The sequence below is a fragment of the Podarcis liolepis genome (genome assembly GCF_965112155.1).
Source record: "Podarcis liolepis genome assembly, chromosome: 8".
Lineage (NCBI taxonomy): Eukaryota > Metazoa > Chordata > Lepidosauria > Squamata > Lacertidae > Podarcis > Podarcis liolepis.
Genome location: NC_139560.1, coordinates 43,333,790 through 43,352,288, shown reverse-complemented (window position 1 = coordinate 43,352,288; position 18,499 = coordinate 43,333,790). Strand labels below are relative to the sequence as shown.

Genomic DNA, 18,499 nt, shown 5'->3' with positions numbered 1-18,499 from the left:
ATGCATGAACACAAATGAGATTTTAAAGCATTCTGCTGTGACATGGAATTAGGGTGTCTGCTGTGCACAAGCTCTTGGACAGCTGTTCTCAACCTGCTTCCCTCCAGCTGTTTTGAGGAGAGACCGTCACAATAGCAGGGCATCTGCATTAGATACAGGTCCCAGGTTCAATCCCTGACAGTCCCAGGTAAGGCTAGGATGAGGCCCTAGTGGTCAGTTTACCAGGGGTCAGCAAACTTTTTCAGCAGGGGGCCAGTACACTGTTCCTCAGACCTTGTGGGGAGCCGGACTGTATTTTGGGGAAAAAAGAAAAAAAGGAACGAATTCCTGTGCCCCACAAATAACCCAGAGATGCATTTTAAATAAAAGGACACATTCTACTCATGTAAAAACACGCTGATTCCTGGACCATCTGCGGGCCGGATTTAGAAGGTGATTGGGCCAGATCTGGCCCCTGGGCCTTAGCTTGCCTACCCATGGTTTAGACAATACTGAGCTAGGCAGACCCAGGATCTAAAGCAGTATAATGCAACTTCCTATGTTCTGATGACTACAACTCCCATCAGCCCCAGCCAGCTGTTGGGAGTTGCAGTTCAAAAGAATCTGGAGGGCACCTGGATGGGGAAGGCTGCTGCTGCTGATCCCAGTCTTTTAGAAGATAGACTCTGGTCATAAATGCTTTCATGAGCATCTGTCAAAAGTCCATTCAAAAGCTGCAATCGCCTGAATCAAGATGTTCTGTATTGTAGCCTGGCAGAGCAAGTAGTTCACAGGGGAACTATTAGGAATGAATAGAATGACACACTGTATTAATGGACTCTTGCTATCAAATTGAAACTGGGATAGTCTTGCTCTGAGCTACTGTGATTTTTGATGGGGATGACATATCTAAATATATGCTCCAAGAACCAACTGCTGCATTTTATTTAAGAATGATCTATATTGGGGATACAACCATGGAGGCATTAGCCTTGCTTCATCATGTCACTAAAACGATGTTTATATACCAGGCTACTCTAGCACATTTATTTATTAGACCACCTTTATTTCCTTGGTTGCTAATATCAAGTCAATATGTATTACTCAGAGCCATTTTAACACCAGTGACCTTTACCATAGAACGCTGCTTATTGTAGACTTCTCTTCCCTTTTGCTCCCAAGTCCCTATGCTAATTTCTGGGCACTGGAAAGCTAGAGTGGTGTCAATTATGGAGAGAACATGTAAGACATTGATTCATACGCTGTGAGTCAGGGGAACATGTTTATATTCATTTTCTTTGTGAGAAAGAGCAAAAATCAAGAGGAATCTGACATTTAACTTTTTTTGTCAGAGACAAAAGCATACTCACTACAGTATCCACCTTTCATGTGAATCACAAAAACCATGTTCTCACCCACAGAGTTTTGCCCACTGTGACAGGAGCAGAGCTATTTAGCAAAGCTGCAGGAAAAGTTCATTACCAAAAACCCAGAGCACAATTCATGACAGTTCAGCCTCTTCCTGGCAAACCTTAACAAAGTCAGAAATTCCCATTTTAAAGCCAAACACAGTTATGGGGATCAAAAAATGAATCTTTCCTATTCAGCATAGGGGAACATGGGATTTCTGGACAGCTCAGGCCCTATGATTTTCTTCACAACAATAGAGGTACCACAAGAACAAAGGGCAACACCAAGCTTTCAGACACGTTGCAGTGCAAGATAACGAATATGTGAATCTAAAATATTAGTTCAGTAATTCAGATAGGACCTCACAATCTGGACTTGCTAGCTGTACAGTAGAACTTCATGAAGTCAGGGCCATATCACATCTTATAATGAAAGATGACTCCCTGTTTCCACAGCCAACCTATCACACACATTTTCTGTAAAGATTAAATAGCAAACACATACTTGATAAGGCACTGCGGCTGAGAGTTGTGTCTACACATCATTTCCTGGTGAGATTGTCACTTAAGTTCACATGTCCTAGTGAAATGAACCCAAAGACCTAGGTTGGCTACCAGCTAAAAGCAAGTGACATTTTAATGTACACACTCATTCTCAAAAACTAGTTTATAGATACCAAGGAATTGCATGTGCATGGACAATGGAGTGTCTCCTAAAAACAGTCATTTGTCAATGCTTGGAGAAAAAATTCTGAATGTTCCAAAATAAACAAATGTGTGTATAATCTAAAACGGACAGCACGATAATGCATTTCATTTGTTCTGCAAGACAACAAAGAATTGCGGCCATAATCTCTGCATCACAGACAGTTTCTTATGTACACTTGCTGGCCCATTCTTTCTGATCCTGCAAAAAGTTCAACAATTTTATGAATTCAGTGTATGGACCTTCAAGCAACACTTATCATGTAACCAAGTATATTATTTTCTGTTGGTAATTTGAAAGAATTGTTTGGCTTCATTATGGAGATATAAATCATTTGGCTGAACTCATTACATGCTTTCATCTGAGAACTTGAAAAATGACATGTTGTTTACAAGCAAAGCTATTCCTTTCAACCTTTATTGTACATAAGAAGATCCTGTAGGTAGCTGAACCATGAAAAGTCACATCAAAACCTCATTTCTAAACCAAAGAGCAAATTTCCTAAGGCCCAGTGTATGAAACTAAAGTGCATTTAAATATTCTGGTGGTCAATCAGACTGATGTACTAAGAATGTTGCTTGAGTGGATCACTTTCTTTGGAATAGTTGACACCCATCTCCCTTGCAGTTCAACCCACAGTTGTCCAATCACTGCCAAGCTTCCAGAAACAGATGGAGTCTTGCCATGTTGCTAAAACAATGGTTCAAGACACCTACAAGCATGCCAAATGCCCCAAGTCAATTCACAAATGTAATGGCTGTTTGGTCATGGTAATTTGCTCAAACTTTTAAAAGGTTAGTCAATTCTAGAGCATTTATGAGGATTGTGAAGAGAATATTAAGACCCTATTTAAATGCTAAATCCTATTTTCTAAAAATGTTATTAAGACCTAATATTAAGCTCAATTAAAAATAAAAATAATGCGGCATGAATTAACTCTGGTTTTACAACCAATTACTTCTTGTTTAGATTTAAAGCTCATGCTGTCTCTGCTCTTCAGGGTGAATATTTTCTTATCTAATTGATCCATATCACCACCAAATGAAGTATGCCACTATTAGTTTGATATTACAGATGGGAGGGTGAGAGAGAGAGACCTGCCACAGAGGTCACTAAGTGAGCCCATGAACATGATGAAATCTGAATCCAAGAAGAGATAGTGATGGCAACCAACTTGGCTTTAAAAGATAATCAGACAAATTGATGGAGACTAAAGTTATGCTCTACCTCCACTGTTGGAAATGCTAGGAAGTGAAAGTAGGGAGAGTACTGTTGCATCCAGCTTCTGCTTCTGGGCTTCCCATAGTTATCTGTTTAGCCAATGTGAGAACAGAGCATTGGACTAACAAATGCAAGTCAACCACAGGGATCCATGTTTGAGGCCACAATGCTTTCCTTTCTTGAAAAGGTTTGGTAAAGGACCCCTGACAGTTAAGTCCAGTCGTGAACGACTCTGGGGTTGCGGTGCTCATCTCGCTTTACTGGCTGAAGGAGCCAACGTTTGTCCGCAGACAGTTTTTCTGGGTCATGTGGCCAGCATGACTAAGCCGCTTCTGGTGAAACCAGAGCAGCGCACGGAAATGCCATTTACCTTCCCGCTGGAGCGGTACCTATTTATCTGCTGGCACTTTGACGCGCTTTTGAACTGCTATGTTGGCAGGAGCAGGGACCGAGCAACAGGAGCTCACCCTGTCGCAGGGATTCGAACCGCCGACCTTCTGATCGGCAAGCGCTGGGCTCAGTGGTTTAGACCACAGCGCCACCCGCAACCCACAATGCTTTCCTTTCTTAGGAACACTTTACTGGTTAACGGTGAAATCCTGTGCATGCTTACTCAGAAAGAATTCCCATAGTATTTAGAGGGTCTTATTCGCTAGTGAGCACATGTAGGCTTGCACCCTGATTTTCTTCCTAAAGTGTATGTGGTGGGAAATCTATTCTTTTGATTACATTTCAGCTGTTTGGACCTTATGTGAAAAAAGGTTAGTTACAATGTGTCATAGGGTAACGAATCTAAATTTAGTGGTTTTGTGAATGTTCCTTTCAAGGCTCCAAGGAGCATTCTACTCTGCATTACAGAAAACCTTCCCTGGTGATTCAGCTCAGCTATAACCTTTACTAGTGCCAAAGGTTAATGTCCATAATTAGCAACCTTCTTTCCAGTTAGAGTGTTTGCTGCCACAGCAGCACACATTGATTATTGCTGCATATTTATGCATCTTAGTAAGGAATCAGTTGACATTGATGCTAGCACTGACAGATTCATTTTTCAAAGTCCTGAGTGGTTGATAGAAATAATGTCTGGCTGGAACAATAGCATTGAAAATGATATGTATCACAAATAAAAATATCAATTTGTAAAAACCATTTATCTAACGTGAAACATTTCTATTCAGCAGCCAAATACCACTCAGTCCAAATGGAAAGGGATATATTTGGCAATGCATATTATACAGATAAATCCATAATGGAAGTGGTAGGGTGCGGGGAAGCTTATGCAATGGATACAATCAGCAGCAGCAGCAGCAAAATTGGGAAATGTTGGGTACCACAAAGAAAAGAGCAGTCAACATTACCAGACTGAGATTTACTTCTAACATCGCCAAGACCTGCCTGCTTTGTGAACCACAAGACTATCAAGTACATAGAATCATGGAATCATAGAATCGTAAGTTGGAAGGGATCCCAAGGGTCATCTAGTCCAAACTCCTGCAATGCAGGAATCTCAGCTAAAGCATCCATGGCAGATGGCCATCCAACTCCTGCTGAAAAACCTCCCTGTCAAACAACTCTTACTGTCAGAATGTTTCTGCTGCTGGAAAGAGAATGAATGGGAGAAAACCTCTCCCTTTCTCTCTCACACACATCCACTGCTGCTACTGAATTTTTCAAGGAAGAAGCCTGAATTCTTTCTTGGCCTTCCCTCAAGGTGGTCAAGGAGGTTTGTTGAGATGTAAGGGGAAGGGGTTTGTGAGCCGTAATGTGTGTGGAGGTGTGTGTAGCTTTGGATGAAGTGAAGGGGTAGAGTGGTTTTGACAAGGAGCAAAGGGAGAGGGTGGCTTTTCAGCAGTAGGTGGGGGTGGTAAGCAAGTGAGCCTGAGTGAGTACGTATACTTTGAGTTAATAGCTTAATTGACACTTTTGTACACCTCCTTGGAATCCTCTGATGAAGGGCAGCGGAGAAATCTTTTAAATAAATAAATAAATAAATATTAGACACCAGTCACATGGAAGATGGGATTCAAGGGCTGGAAAATAGAGCAACATTTGTTTCAAAAATAAATAAATTCAAAGCCAGCTACTGTTGAGGAAATGGCACAGTGCTAACAACTCAAAACCTACCACTGTTGAATTTCAGGCTGTAATTCAAAACAGGATGGCTCATTCCAGATCCTTGCAACACTTAACGGTCTCTAAATTCAAAATCCCAGGACTTCCCCACTGCTCCTGCAGATATCATATTAACAGAATCCTGCTGCAAGTTGCATCTCATTTACAGGCCATAACAAGCCCTGTCATAGCAGGAAAATCTGCAGCACAGCAGGGCAAAAGAAGTCATCACATAAAAACCAGCTGTTCCCTTGCAGGTTTAAACTTGGGAAGCACCATCTTTGCAAATATATTTTCCCAACCACCCTAGATGCCTAATGAGTATAATCAGATCTGGCAAATGGCGCTCACCATCTCTCAAGGCAACGTTTTACTGAGAGATGGAAACTTTTCAGGCATTTTGAATACTGTAGTTCATAGAAATATGATTGTAACCCCCCCCCCAAAAAAAAATAGCCATTTGATTGCATAAGTAAATCCCCTGGCCGCTGGCAGTCTTGGGAATGAATATCTTTACATAGTAGGAGTGAATTTAATGCAGTGGAAGGAATTGTGACTCTCCTACCCAAAGCCTTCTTACTCACAAAAACTAATGCATTGTGCTATGGAAAGAGAGTGAGAATGCTGGATCTAAGATAGGTGTTTCAAGTCCAGTAAATATGTCAATATGGTCCTAGTGGTAGTTAAAATGCACATTTATTTAATGAAGAAACATTGTCTGGCCAGGCCAATAAATTTATGCTGATGTTAGTTAGGTAACATAATGATTTAGCATTTTATAAACACCTCAATCAATAGATGTAGAGGACTTGGTTAATATCCATAGGCTGTTATTGAAAAGGTCTATAAGATACATAGCAGACTGCATTAGCAACTCATACCGACATCCCATCATATATTTATAGAGGTGGATGATGTAAAACCCAGTTTCATTTTAAGATGAATATTAATTGCTACTATCTCATTAATTTCCACAAGGGTAGTCATGCTAGTCTCCTGCAGCGAAAACAACAGTCTTATGACATCTTAAAGACGAACAAATTTAATAAGTCTTTGCAAAATGTGGTCTACTTCATCAGATACATTACACCAAGAGGTTCCATTCTATCACTTGTGGACTGAATTAGCGAATTGGATTTTTATCACGCTATATGTGTTGCTTGAGCTCTGAATTATTGGTCATTGTTAAACACATTTTTATCTCTGCCTGTGCTCCCCCCCCCCTTCCCAATTGCGGCTGTCCCTCTTGGGGGTGGGGTGAGTTTGCCACACACAAACCTCTTTGAGAAGCCTTGAGTCGTTTCTCCTGAGCAGAGGGGTCATTTCTCCTTAAAATTTAGTATACTCACAGTTCCTGTTTTTACAGTGTTTGTATACATAAATGTGCAGTACATTCCTTCACTTTCAGAGGGAAGCACCACTGATTTCCATGGGACTGGTTCCTCAGAAACCGGGTATAGGATTACAGTCAGAGGCACAGCAATTATATTGCCCAAAATAGAAGACCATGACCAATGACCAATGTGAATTCAAGACTCCTTCGTCTCTTAAGAGAAATTAGCTATCAATTTTCAAGAGAAGCAATACTGGGGGGGGGGGGGGAGTGCAAAATGGTGCGGAAATATGTTGGGGATGGGGGGGGCAGGAATCTGTCAGGAAGAATAATAATCCAACTGCACATAATGGATAATAAAGGACCAGCAACTGCACATAATGGATAGTAAAGGACCAGCAAATTGCTTCATTACTGAAACTACTATTTGAAGTGAGCCACCACCTCAAGTTGATGGGCTACCGGGAACCAAGCTACTCTGTGGAAAAGGTGAAATCAAATAGCTCCACATAATAGAACAAAACAGGAACCTGTGGGACAAGACTGGGAGGTAGAAAACAGCTGGCCCAGCCAAGAAGCTTGAGGGTCAGTGGTAGAAGGCAGGTGAAACTGTGCCAGAATTAATTGGGGTGCTAAGGGGTTGAAGTAACTTTGGTATTTGTACAAGTTCCATTAATTTCAAGCTGATTTGCTCTGGAGATTTGTGGTAGAAGTGAGAAGCAATGTATTAATGTTAAGCCTATCCAGTAAATACAGAAAAGTTCAGATGTCTGGAATTTTTATTTCGATTACAAATGCTGGTGTGTTTATGGGGTAATTCATCTATCTCTAGTATGTCTGATAAGGTTCAGCACTGGTCAGACTCAAGGGGCTAGAAGTATATCTTATATCTGTGGAAATAATAAATTTAGCTTCAGACTAATGTTGTCAGCATTTCCCCTCTTTTATTTTGTGGCACGAACCTTTTTAACAAATGCCATTTTTCATTTGATGCAACCATTTCTCCGAGTATATTTGCCAATTTCCCAGCACACTGAAAACACTGTACAGAACATTTATTTATATTCTTTCTGATTTAATCTCTTTTGGTAGTTCTATACTTTTCAGAATATAAAATACTTATCAGCATTTAAAGGTTAGAAAGAAACAGGTTTTGTCAGCACACTGGCTGTTTATTCAACTCATAGATTATATTAGAGGGGATGGTGTGGGAGTCTTCCCTGCTGCCTAATTTTGATTATGTTTGCACGCAGCTGATAAAGCCCGTACAGGGAATGACTAGGACTAGTCTTCATTTTATTTTATTTTATTTTTTTATTTTTTTATTTTATTGGAGATAACAGTTAAAAACATTTCAGCTACTGGGAAGTCACCACAAACAACAACAACAACAACAACAACAACAACCACCCACAAACCAATCCTAGAATTATAGAATTGTACAGTTGGAAGTGACCCCGAGTCCAACCCAATGCAATGTTGGAATCCCAACTAAAGCATCCATGACAGATGGCCATCCACTGTCTGCTTAAAAACATCCAAGGAAGGATAGGCCACCACTTCTCATGGAAGTCTGTTCCACTGTCGAACAGCTCTTAAAAGAAAGGTACAATGGCACAAAGTGTGTAGGGGTACTCATCCATTGGCCTTTCTGTGCCACCCCTGACTTTCCTGGTTGAGTGTAAAGGACTGCAGGACCTTCTCAGCCCATTCAGCTGAATGCAGTTAGAAATCACCTTCACACTTGCCCTCTCAACTTTGGAAGGTCAGGAGTGGAACAGGCAGGGCGGGGCCATGCTGGTCCATGTGCCCCTAATGTTTACCAGATGGTTTGCATGCTCACACCGTCCTTGAATGTTACTCCCTGGAAGAGGGGAAATGGTGAGAATAGGAATGGGGGATAAATTTGAGTCAGTTCACATCCGAAGAGAAACTTACCTCATTCACTTGAATATGAACCGAAACACAGCTATCCCTCAAACACCACATTATCTGAATTTTGTAATGCAGTTCTCCAACCAGGTAATATGCAAAAAGGGGAAAAGGGAAAGGAAAAAAAGAAGTGTATACTAATGTAAAGTGCACTATATTTATGGCTATGAATTAGGTTGTTAATGTTTATGTTTCCATTCACCTGGAAAAGGCTGAATGCAAAGATAGCTGGTTTCCCTTCTTTAAGCAGAGCTCCTGTATCAATTATCCAGAATCCCTAATTTTGCCATTTCTTTGCTTCATGCTATTTTTTTGTACTCAACATATTTTCAAAATACACTGTTTTACACTTGCTTGCTTCACACTATTTTTCAACCAACACTTTTGCAAAACGCACCATTTGCTAGCATGCATCCTTTTCCTAAGGGCAACCACCCGCCAACTTTGATCTGACAGGAGTTTACTATGTCACCATTAGTTTCACATTTCCCATCTCACCCTATCCCTCCTGCTTGTGTTACAGTCAGTGTATCATATCCTAAGGGCAACTGGCCTCTGAGGCCTGTTCTGTTCAAATGTAGCATCTGCATAGAGTGGAGAACAGGACTAGGAGCAACAATAACAGCAGCCATTTCTAATATGAAGAACTTCAAAACATTGATGCTCATCAAAGTGCCACTGCCAGACATGAGGGCATAGATACTTGCCGGCAGCATCACAGACTAAGCATGGGTGCCTGTTTCAGCCCAGCCAGAGCACTTGAAGAAGGCCACACTCTTGGAGCCATGTTGACAGGGACAAACAGACATCCTTGGATCCTGCATCAGTGTGTCTAGGGAATTGTTGGTTCTAGCAAAGCTTATACAGCTGTGGAATCTGGAGGAGGGGAGGGAGAGGGAAAGACTGTTGTACACGAGCATGTTATTGTAACACCTGAAATTGTAGAAGGTAAGGAAAGAAGAAATGCATGAGCAAGGCATGGCATTGCTGATAGATCAGACCAGTGCTGTGCTGAAAATTTCATGACCAGTCTCCATTTATCAGTGAGAACAGAAACTGCACCTGAAAATGACCAAAGTGGAGTGAAAAGGTCAGTTGTTCTTGTTCTTGTTGTTGAGCTCCTGCTGCTGCTGCTTTTGGCACAGGAGGGAGGAGCTTCCACATATTGGAAGTTCAGCGGAGTGCTTGTCCCACAATCCTTTGGATATGGCCATGGCACCTCACTCCTTTGGGGCATCTCCAGCTCTGGAGGTGGGTCATGCCAAAGGGGAAGCATCACACAGTTCACTCTAAAATGAGAGAATTCATGAAGGATATAAGAAACACTGTTGGGGATTAGCTGAAGGGAAGGAAAATGCAAGGCTATTCCTCTGCATACTGTCAATTATACCTTCAAGGAGCTATTTCCTTATACAATTAAAGTGTGGATTAGTTTCCTCTTTTTAGTAGATTGGGAAGCTTTCCTTATCATGTATTAGCTATTGTCCTGCACACGACAGTGGTTTTACTCACCAGAGAGGCTCAATGGAAGCCCATTTAACTATAATGGCTAATGATTCATACAAATCGGAGTTAGGAGACCAGGACTGATGAAGAACTGTGCAAGCAAGTCAAAATGTGTTGCAGGAGAAAAGACTCAATTATTCTCCAAAGGCAAGAAAGAAAAACATTTCCTTTCCCTGCTCTCCTCCAGATATATGACAAAATCATGAGCTGAAATGTTAAACTATTGTTACAATTTGGAAAGCATAAAAATGGGGTGGGGGGAATAAAATAAAATGGCAAGCTGAAAAATGCTGAAGATCATCACAGTATCGTGGATTTTCACTCCTTCTACTAATAACTGACAACGGATGCTTTGATCAAGCAGATTCTGTTGACAGAGATTTTCTACAGCAGACAGAAACTCTTATCTTCAAGCCATGAAACACAAAAAAACGTTCATAAAGACCACTTTGAATGCCATTTTCTCTGCATTATGTAAGTTTAGGGATTACTGAGCACAGAAAGGGATGTGATGAAAGATACAAAGCTTGGAAGGTGCTCCAGCGCACAGCAATTCATTACCATTACATTGCATTATTCCATATTCAGGAAATATGTCTGTATTTCCCAGACTAAGGGTAGTCGTCACACTTTTCCTCCTTGATAAAATCTGAGACACATTAAAAATAATTTTTAAAAAATCCATAGCTTGGTGATACCTTTACTGGGAGCAACCCAAATCTCACAATGATTGTAAGTTGTTACATAAAACAGGTAAGGGGGATGAGGAAACATTTAAAAACCAATCTGTTCTATGTGGAGTTGCCCTTGGGCCTGGTTCAGAAGCTCCAACTGGAGCAGCCAGATTGCTGATGAGGGCACATTATTATGACACACACACACACACCACATTTTTCCCTGATGAGACTCAAGGTGGCTTACACAGAACTGCTAAAAACATAGAAAAAACAATAATTTTAAAACAGTTTAACATTGTTAGAAGTAAAACTCTATACATATAAAATCTATTTAAACCATACAAATAATTACAATATAAACAGCATGTGGCACCACTGTTTAAAACATTTGCACTGGTTGCCTATCTACGTCTGAGCCAGGCTGAAGGTCCTTGTCCTAATTTACTATGTCCTGAATGACTTAGGCTCAGGGTACCTTCAGGACCACCTGAAACCTTATATCCCAGATGAAACACAGCTGTTGCCCTCTAGAATGGATCCTGTAAAGTCCATTCCTCCAGGCAATCCTGCGAAGAGCCCTCCTGGCACCCCATAGCGTATCTTGTCACTGGAACCTGTTGGGGAGCCAGCTACAGACTGTTTCTGTCTATTAGTTTCCTGCACACTTCAATCTTACCTCAGTTTGGAGCTCTCCTGCTTTGCCTTAAGTGGGCATGTGTCAAGCACACACATGAAGCCAGAGATGCAGCTGTAATTTGCCATAGTGAAGAATTGTGCATGCACTGTAATTTTCCGGCACACTTATAGACTGGCAGTTTCATCCATTTAAGTTCCTCAAACCAAGCTTAAGTGGCCCCATTTCTACAGTTCACTGAGGTAACAGCCCCTTGAACAAGGACCCTTGTGCCCAATCCAGCGCTGCGTGAGAGACCATAGAAACATGGGTTGTTAAAATCAAAGCTTCCTATATATCATTGGTGCTGGTAATAATAAGAATGTGGAAGATCTTCTTATAAAATTGGACACAGTTTACCTTTCAAGGAACCTGAGTTTGCTGATGATGTGTGAGTGGCTCTTCCTTTTGTCTGTTCTGCTGCACAGTTTATTTCATTTCATCTCTGAGCAGAACAATAAAAAATGATACTGATCAGAGAGGCCTTTTTATTATTGCTTTTCTATCTCACTTTTTCTCCTTTTGGCTCTTGAGCATTTTGGCTTTGTCAATATTGTCATTCGATGGCCACTCCGAAAATGATTAGCTGCTTCAAAGCTTTATTTGATCTGCAGCTAATGTAGTGCCAATACTGTAACCGGCAATTGCTCATATTCATTTCTCTACCAATTCACAGACAATCAGATTCATTCCCACCTTGAGACCCAGATATCAACATTCACCTGAGCCCATCAAAACAGTCAATCTACATAATGGAAAAATGTAAAAATCCAGGGTTCAGGTAAGTGCACTTTCTTCTTTCCAGCTACAAGGAATATTCTATTAGCATAACTTGCTGTCTTCAGCTGCATGTGATTTCAGCAGGTCAAATAAATGTTTGCTATTCCATTTGGTTCTTTTAAAAATAAAACAAAATAAACTTTTTTCTTATTTTAGTTGTAGAGTACCTTTTTCTGTAGATTGTGAACAAAATATCTAGCGCTTATTTTTAGTCAGCGTTATGCAACCTACCCCCCTGTTTTTAAGTAGAAATGAAAGACATACATGAGGTGCATGGGGCATTAGGGGAAGGGCAGTAATTGGTGGGGGACATGTTGTGCTCCTTCTTTTTGTCCACCTTTGGTCCACACCCTGCACTCAGCTCTCAGAACCAGTGTGGTGTGGTGGTTAAGAGCGGTAGACTCGTAATCTGGTGAACCAGGTTTGTGGCCCCGCTCCTCCACATGCAGCTGCTGGGTGACCTTGGGCTAGTAACATTTCTCTCAGCCTCACTCACCTCACAGAGTGTTTGTTGTGGGGGAGGAAGGGAAAGGAGATTGTTAGCCGCTTTGAGACTCCTTAGGGTAGTGATAAATGTAAAGGTAAAGGACCCCTGTCAGTTAAGCCCAATCGCAAATGACTCTGGGGTTGCGGTGCTCATCTTGTTTTACTGGCCAAGGGAGCTGACGTTTGTCCACAGACAGTTTTTCTGGGTCATGTGGCCAGCAGGACTAAGCTGCTTCTGGCGAAACTAGAGCAGTACATAGAAACACCGTTTACCTTCCTGCTGGAGCGGTACCTATTTATCTACTTGCGCTTTGATGTCCTTTTGAACTGTTATGTTGGCAGGAGCTGGGGCCGAGCAATGGGAGCTCACCCCATTGAGGGGATTCGAACTGCCGACCTTCCGATCGGCAAGCCCTAGGCTCAGTGGTTTAGACCACAGCACCACCTGCGTTAGTAATAAAGTGGGATATCAAATCCAAACTCCTCCTCCTCCCCTCTTCTTCTTCACCAAAGGCCCCTAGAAGCTGCCAGTATGTGACAGGAGCCACACTCCAGGAATGACTTTGATTGGCAAGCCAAGGGTCTTAAAGCCTTAGTGAGTTAGGGTCTTCCTCTGTGTACAACGACAGGTTCCAGCAGATTGAGTGGATGAGACCAATAGTGAGTCCAATGGTCGTAGTGGATAAAACAATAACCACTGAGAGTGGTTAACCTGCCCATAACCTGCCCATATAGGTTAACCAGCTAGTGGGGTATTTAGACTAGAACAGTGAGCAATAATGAACATTTTGCAGAAATTTTGCTTTCTAACCCATTGATTGCTTAAGCCGTTTCTGCTATCCACACTCGCAAATTTCCCAGTCATTTCCTTGGTATCTGTTGTCTAGCATCTAGTTAACACCAGTACAAAGCATATGCCTGATGGATTTAGCCTATGTGTTGGCAGAGTCTTTCATTGTGGCCTTTCACACCAAACTAGAGTTAGAGGGGCTGTTGTATTAATTAGCTAATTTGTTCAGCACTTAAAAGGTGTGAGACACTATAGTCATGCAATGGATTATTTACGGCAAGCTTGATATTCCTAATACTTTTCAAATCCCAACAGTAGACCATGTAATTAAAAGAATTTCATCTGCCGTAACATAACCTAGTGGTGATCTGTTTGAATCCATTTCAAAATATTTGCAACACTGAATTTCATTTGAAGTATTTACAAATATATCTGATGGTTTCTCTGCAGATTCTACACGGCATACCCTAATTTTAGTGTTCGTGAAGACAAAATACCTAACATTTTAACAGCAAGGAGTAACAGCTTGAAACTGAAAATCAAAAGCTTGCTATTCAACAGAATGAATAGAAGGAACTAGCATCTCAGTTTTATTGGCTAGCTGAAGACATTTTTTTCTTGGCCGGACTTTCAACGCTATCACATGGATCCCGCAAAAATAAAGGAACTGAGAATGAGTTACATCCTGCTTCTCTTAACTGGTAACATCCTGAAAATACTATGAAGAGGCTCACATTTATGGCCAGTGCTCATGTGCAGATTCCATGTGGATAGCGGTACCTCCTTGTGAGGTGTATATACACAGCAGTCATGATTTGTGAGGTTTCAGATTGCACCATGTAGACAAGCCCCATGCAGAAGAACGTCTTCTAAAACAGTCTTTCCAGAAGAGTAGTACCCCATTGCAAGGATAGTAGCAGCACATGCTCACTCCTGAGATGCTCAGAAAGGGTCTACCATAGGTGTGAACTCAGGGGTAACCAAGGCAGTGCCCTGCAGATATTGCTATACTGCAACTCCCATCAGCCCTAGCCAGTATAGTCCATAGTTGGGGGTGGTGGGAGTTGTAGTCCAACAAACCTCTGGAAGGGTCAAGGAGCTCTGGAGCATGTCCAGGTCAACAACAGGACAGGGAAGCACAGGAGGCATGGAATGCAATTAGCTTTTATTAACAGAAAATAATGACATAGCAGAGCCCTCTGGTTTGTCCTTTCCTCTCTAGCCTCTCACTCTGAATCACTCCCAAGCAGGCAAAGGCTATGTTAAGGGGCTGGGATCTTCCTCTGGGCCTTTCTAGCCAAGCAAGGTGCAGGACTCTCCTTGAGTGGGGTGTCAGGACAGAGGGGGGAGAGCCAGCAGGACAGAAACTGTCCTGCTACTGGGTAGCAAGGGCAACTGCTGACTCCTCTCTGTCCGCACTTGCACTGTGACTCTCAGCCTCGAACCCTGTCCTGGAAGGCCTTCCTTCTGCAGATGTTTCCCCACCCCCACTTGATTGCTCAAACCTACTGCTTCTAGCACCACCCCGCTCATCCCAGACTGCTCTTCATTATCCCACCACCATGACCTAGGATCTAAGTCTTCTTCTTCTGTGTCTTTTTCTTCTCTTGGGCAGGAGCCTCCCACCACTCTTCATCATCCAGCCTGCCCCTGACAGGTAGGCACCATAGTGGCTCCCTCTGTTTTATGTATTCTAACCCCCTAAGCAAGGTGTTGGACTGCAAGAAGATCAAACCTATCCATGCTTAAGGAAATCAGCCCTGAGTGCTCACTGGAAGGACAGATCCTGAAGCTGAGGCTCCAATACTTTGGCCACCTCATGAGAAGAGAAGACTCCCTGGAAAAGACCCTGATGTTGGGAAAGATGGAGGGCACAAGGAGAAGGGCACGACAGAGGACGAGATGGTTGGATAGTGTTCTCGAAGCTACCAGCATGAGTTTGACCAAACTGCGGGAGGCAGTGGAAGACAGGAGTGCCTGGCGTGCTCTGGCGTGCTCTGGTCCATGGGGTCACGAAGAGTCGGACACGACTAAACGACTAAACAACAACAACAAAAGCAAGGTGTGGGATGCGGGTGGTGCTGTGGGTTAAACCACAGAGCCTAGGACTTGCCGATCAGAAGGTCGGTGGTTTGAATCCCTGTGACGGGGTGAGCTCCCGTTGCTTGGTCCCAGCTCCTGCCAACCTAGCAGTTCGAAAGCCTGACAAAGTGCAAGTAGATAAATAGGTACCGCTCCGGCAGGAAGGTAAATGGCATTTCCGTGCGCTGCTCTGCTTTGCCAGAAGCAGCTTAGTCATGCTGGCCACATGACCTAGGAGCTTTACACCAGCTCCCTCGGCCAATAAAGCGAGATGAGCGCCGCAACCCCAGAGTCGGTCACGACTGGACCTAATGGTCAGGGGTCCCTCTACCTTTTAAGCAAGGTGTATTCTGAGGGCTTTGAAGGGCATCAAGTATATCAAGCAATATAGTAAATAATCTCTCTCTCTCTCTCTCTCTCTCTCTCACTCACTCTCTCTCTCTCTCTCTCACACACACAGTGTGCATATAACTAGACAATCAAAGTGGCTCAATCTAGCAGTCAGGAATCAAGATAAAAAACACATACTAGATTCCCCAGCTTTTGTTAACTAAACAACATAACAGTACACTAGCTGTAAAAACAGCATCAGGGCATCAGTTTAAAAACCAGCAGCAGATAAAAACCTGGCAGAACAGAAAGATTTTGACAAGCTTTCTAACCATCAAGAGGGAGAAAGGTACACAACAAGTCTACAACAGCCAGAGACAGTTTGTAAGAATTTGGAAGAGCAGAGTTTCTTGCTGTAAAATAAAATAAAATGCAGCACCAGGATCATGTACAGTGGTGTCTCATGTTGTGTAATCTCCGGGTTACGGAATCTTTGGGTTACAGCTTCGGCAAACCCGGAAGTGTATACTTCCAGGTTTCACTGCTCGCGCATGCGCAGAAGGTCTCTGTGTGCTGCGTGCATGCGCAGAAGAACTCTATCATGCCGTGTGTGTGCGCAGAAGCGGTGCCTCTAGTTATGGATTTTTTGGGGTGCGCACGGCACCCCAAAATGAATTAAATCCATAACCAGAGGTACCATTGTACCAGGAAACAGAATGAATTGAATGGTTTTCTGTGCATGCTCTCAGTATGTGATGGCAGTAAAAGGGGCAAATTTCTCTTCCTGTCTCCCATATTCTGTGAATTTTGGTTCTTCCAATGAAATTCAAGGCAGGGAAATGGACAAACACTTTCACAGAACACAGTCTAGAGCTGCATACACACTTTTGTTTACTCTGCATCCAGTCTACTCCAACTGCAAATAGTTGTGCTGCTGACATATCTTACAATGGAATGTGCTTCCAGGGTTGAAGTCAAACTGCTGCATTAGTAGCACTGAAGTGACCTCCATGGGGCACAAGCCTGAGCTCTGTATGTGTGGAGGTCCTGGGCTGCCCAGATGACAAGACCCCACTCTCGGCCTTGCTGATGTGGCCCAAAGGAAAGCAGAGCAATATGTTTGGCACCTACTTGGCTGCAGGAGTTGCCATCCAACCATCTTAGTGACTCCGCTCCAGATTTGTGTAGCGTTTACTCCTTAGTCTTTTCTTCTTCTGAAGATATCCTATAAAGCACAAGAGGTTTAGGATCAAAGTTTTCCTTCTCCTGGATGAGCTACCTTCACAGGTTGATGAGCCCCATCTGCCCTTCACTTCCCTCTACACCATGTGCAGAAAACACCTTCTTCGCCGTTGGACCCACTATTAGTCTAATCCGCTCAGAACCTGTCTTCACATGCAGGGGAAATCCCTAACACACAGAGGGTTCTAGACCCATTGGTTACTCTCACCTGGTTTAGTTGGCCTGTTGAAGACACAGTGTTAGCCACTGTCCATATTTATCCCATAGTAAACTATGAAATAGTGTGTTTTGATACATTCACCCCAATCTTCAATCCAAATTGTGTAAAAGAATGATGGGCATGCTTTTTAAGTGTGTAATGTACATTCAGCCTTAAAAGATGGAATTTCCTGTCAGGATGCGGTGATGGCACAATGGCTTTAAAAGAGGATTAGGCAAATTCATGGAGGATAAGTTTACCCAGCTGGTATAAGATAAACAGTGATGGAGATCTATTGCCTTTATGTCCTGCTTCCAGGTTTCCCAGAGGTATGTGGCTGCCCTCTTGGACAGGGAAGACAACCTGCAATCCTCTAGATGTTGTTGGACAACAACTCCCTTCATCCCTGAACACTGCCCCTGATGGCTGGGGCCAATGGGAACTGTAATCTAATGACATCTGTAGGGCCACAGGTTCTTCCTCCCTGGTCTAGGGGGACATTTAGTCTGATCCATTAGGGCTCTTCTTATGTTTTTTAAATCCTTATATTGTCTTGGAATAATCAAGCTAATAACTTTTTTTAAAAGTGCATTAAGAACCCAAACATTTTGAGTTTTGAAGTCTAATGCTTGGCATTAGGATGTATTTTCAGACAGCAGCCTACCCAATAGGTTGCAGTACATGATTTTGCTTATTAAAAATGTTGAGTGTGATAGTAGACAAAACATATTGGAAGTGAAGATTCATCTTCCGTTGGTGCTTTTCAGCAGGTAGTGAGTAAAATTTAATAGAGTGTTTGATTTACAACCCAAAGATAGGCCAAAATGAACACATTTATTTAAAAAGCACCTTTCACACTCTGAAAAAAACCTTTGACAGCATTACTTAATAAAAAAACCCTCAGTGCCATTGAAAATTCATTTATGAGTGGAATAGCAGTTAGCAGCTGACACCACTAATGTGTGCAAAGAATCTTTCCTCGGGTTTGTCCATCTCATCTTTCATCTCTGTCTCGACAAATGAACTGTTTTCATAGCATGATAAT

The 18,499-nt window shown here is 42.4% G+C and overlaps 1 protein-coding gene across 12 annotated transcripts in view; it reads right to left on the bottom strand.

The window, feature by feature from the left end:
* LOC310713519 (uncharacterized protein) overlaps positions 1-18,499 on the bottom strand; it is a 67,537-nt gene that overhangs the window by 34,170 nt on the left and 14,868 nt on the right. For 8 of the 12 annotated variants that reach the window (XR_014529286.1, XM_083517825.1, XM_083517822.1 and 5 more), the window contains exon 2: positions 17,145-17,238. The exons of 1 other annotated variant lie outside the window; for it this stretch is intronic. Coding sequence is in view for 5 of the 11 variants with exons in the window: in XM_083517825.1 (XP_083373951.1) it covers positions 17,145-17,172 (28 nt within the window). In the remaining 6 variants the exon portion in view is untranslated. Of the gene's footprint in view, positions 1-11,905; positions 12,016-17,144; positions 17,239-18,499 lie in introns of those variants that run through there. 3 more of the 12 variants (XR_014529287.1, XM_083517819.1, XM_083517821.1) reach the window with 2 other exon arrangements.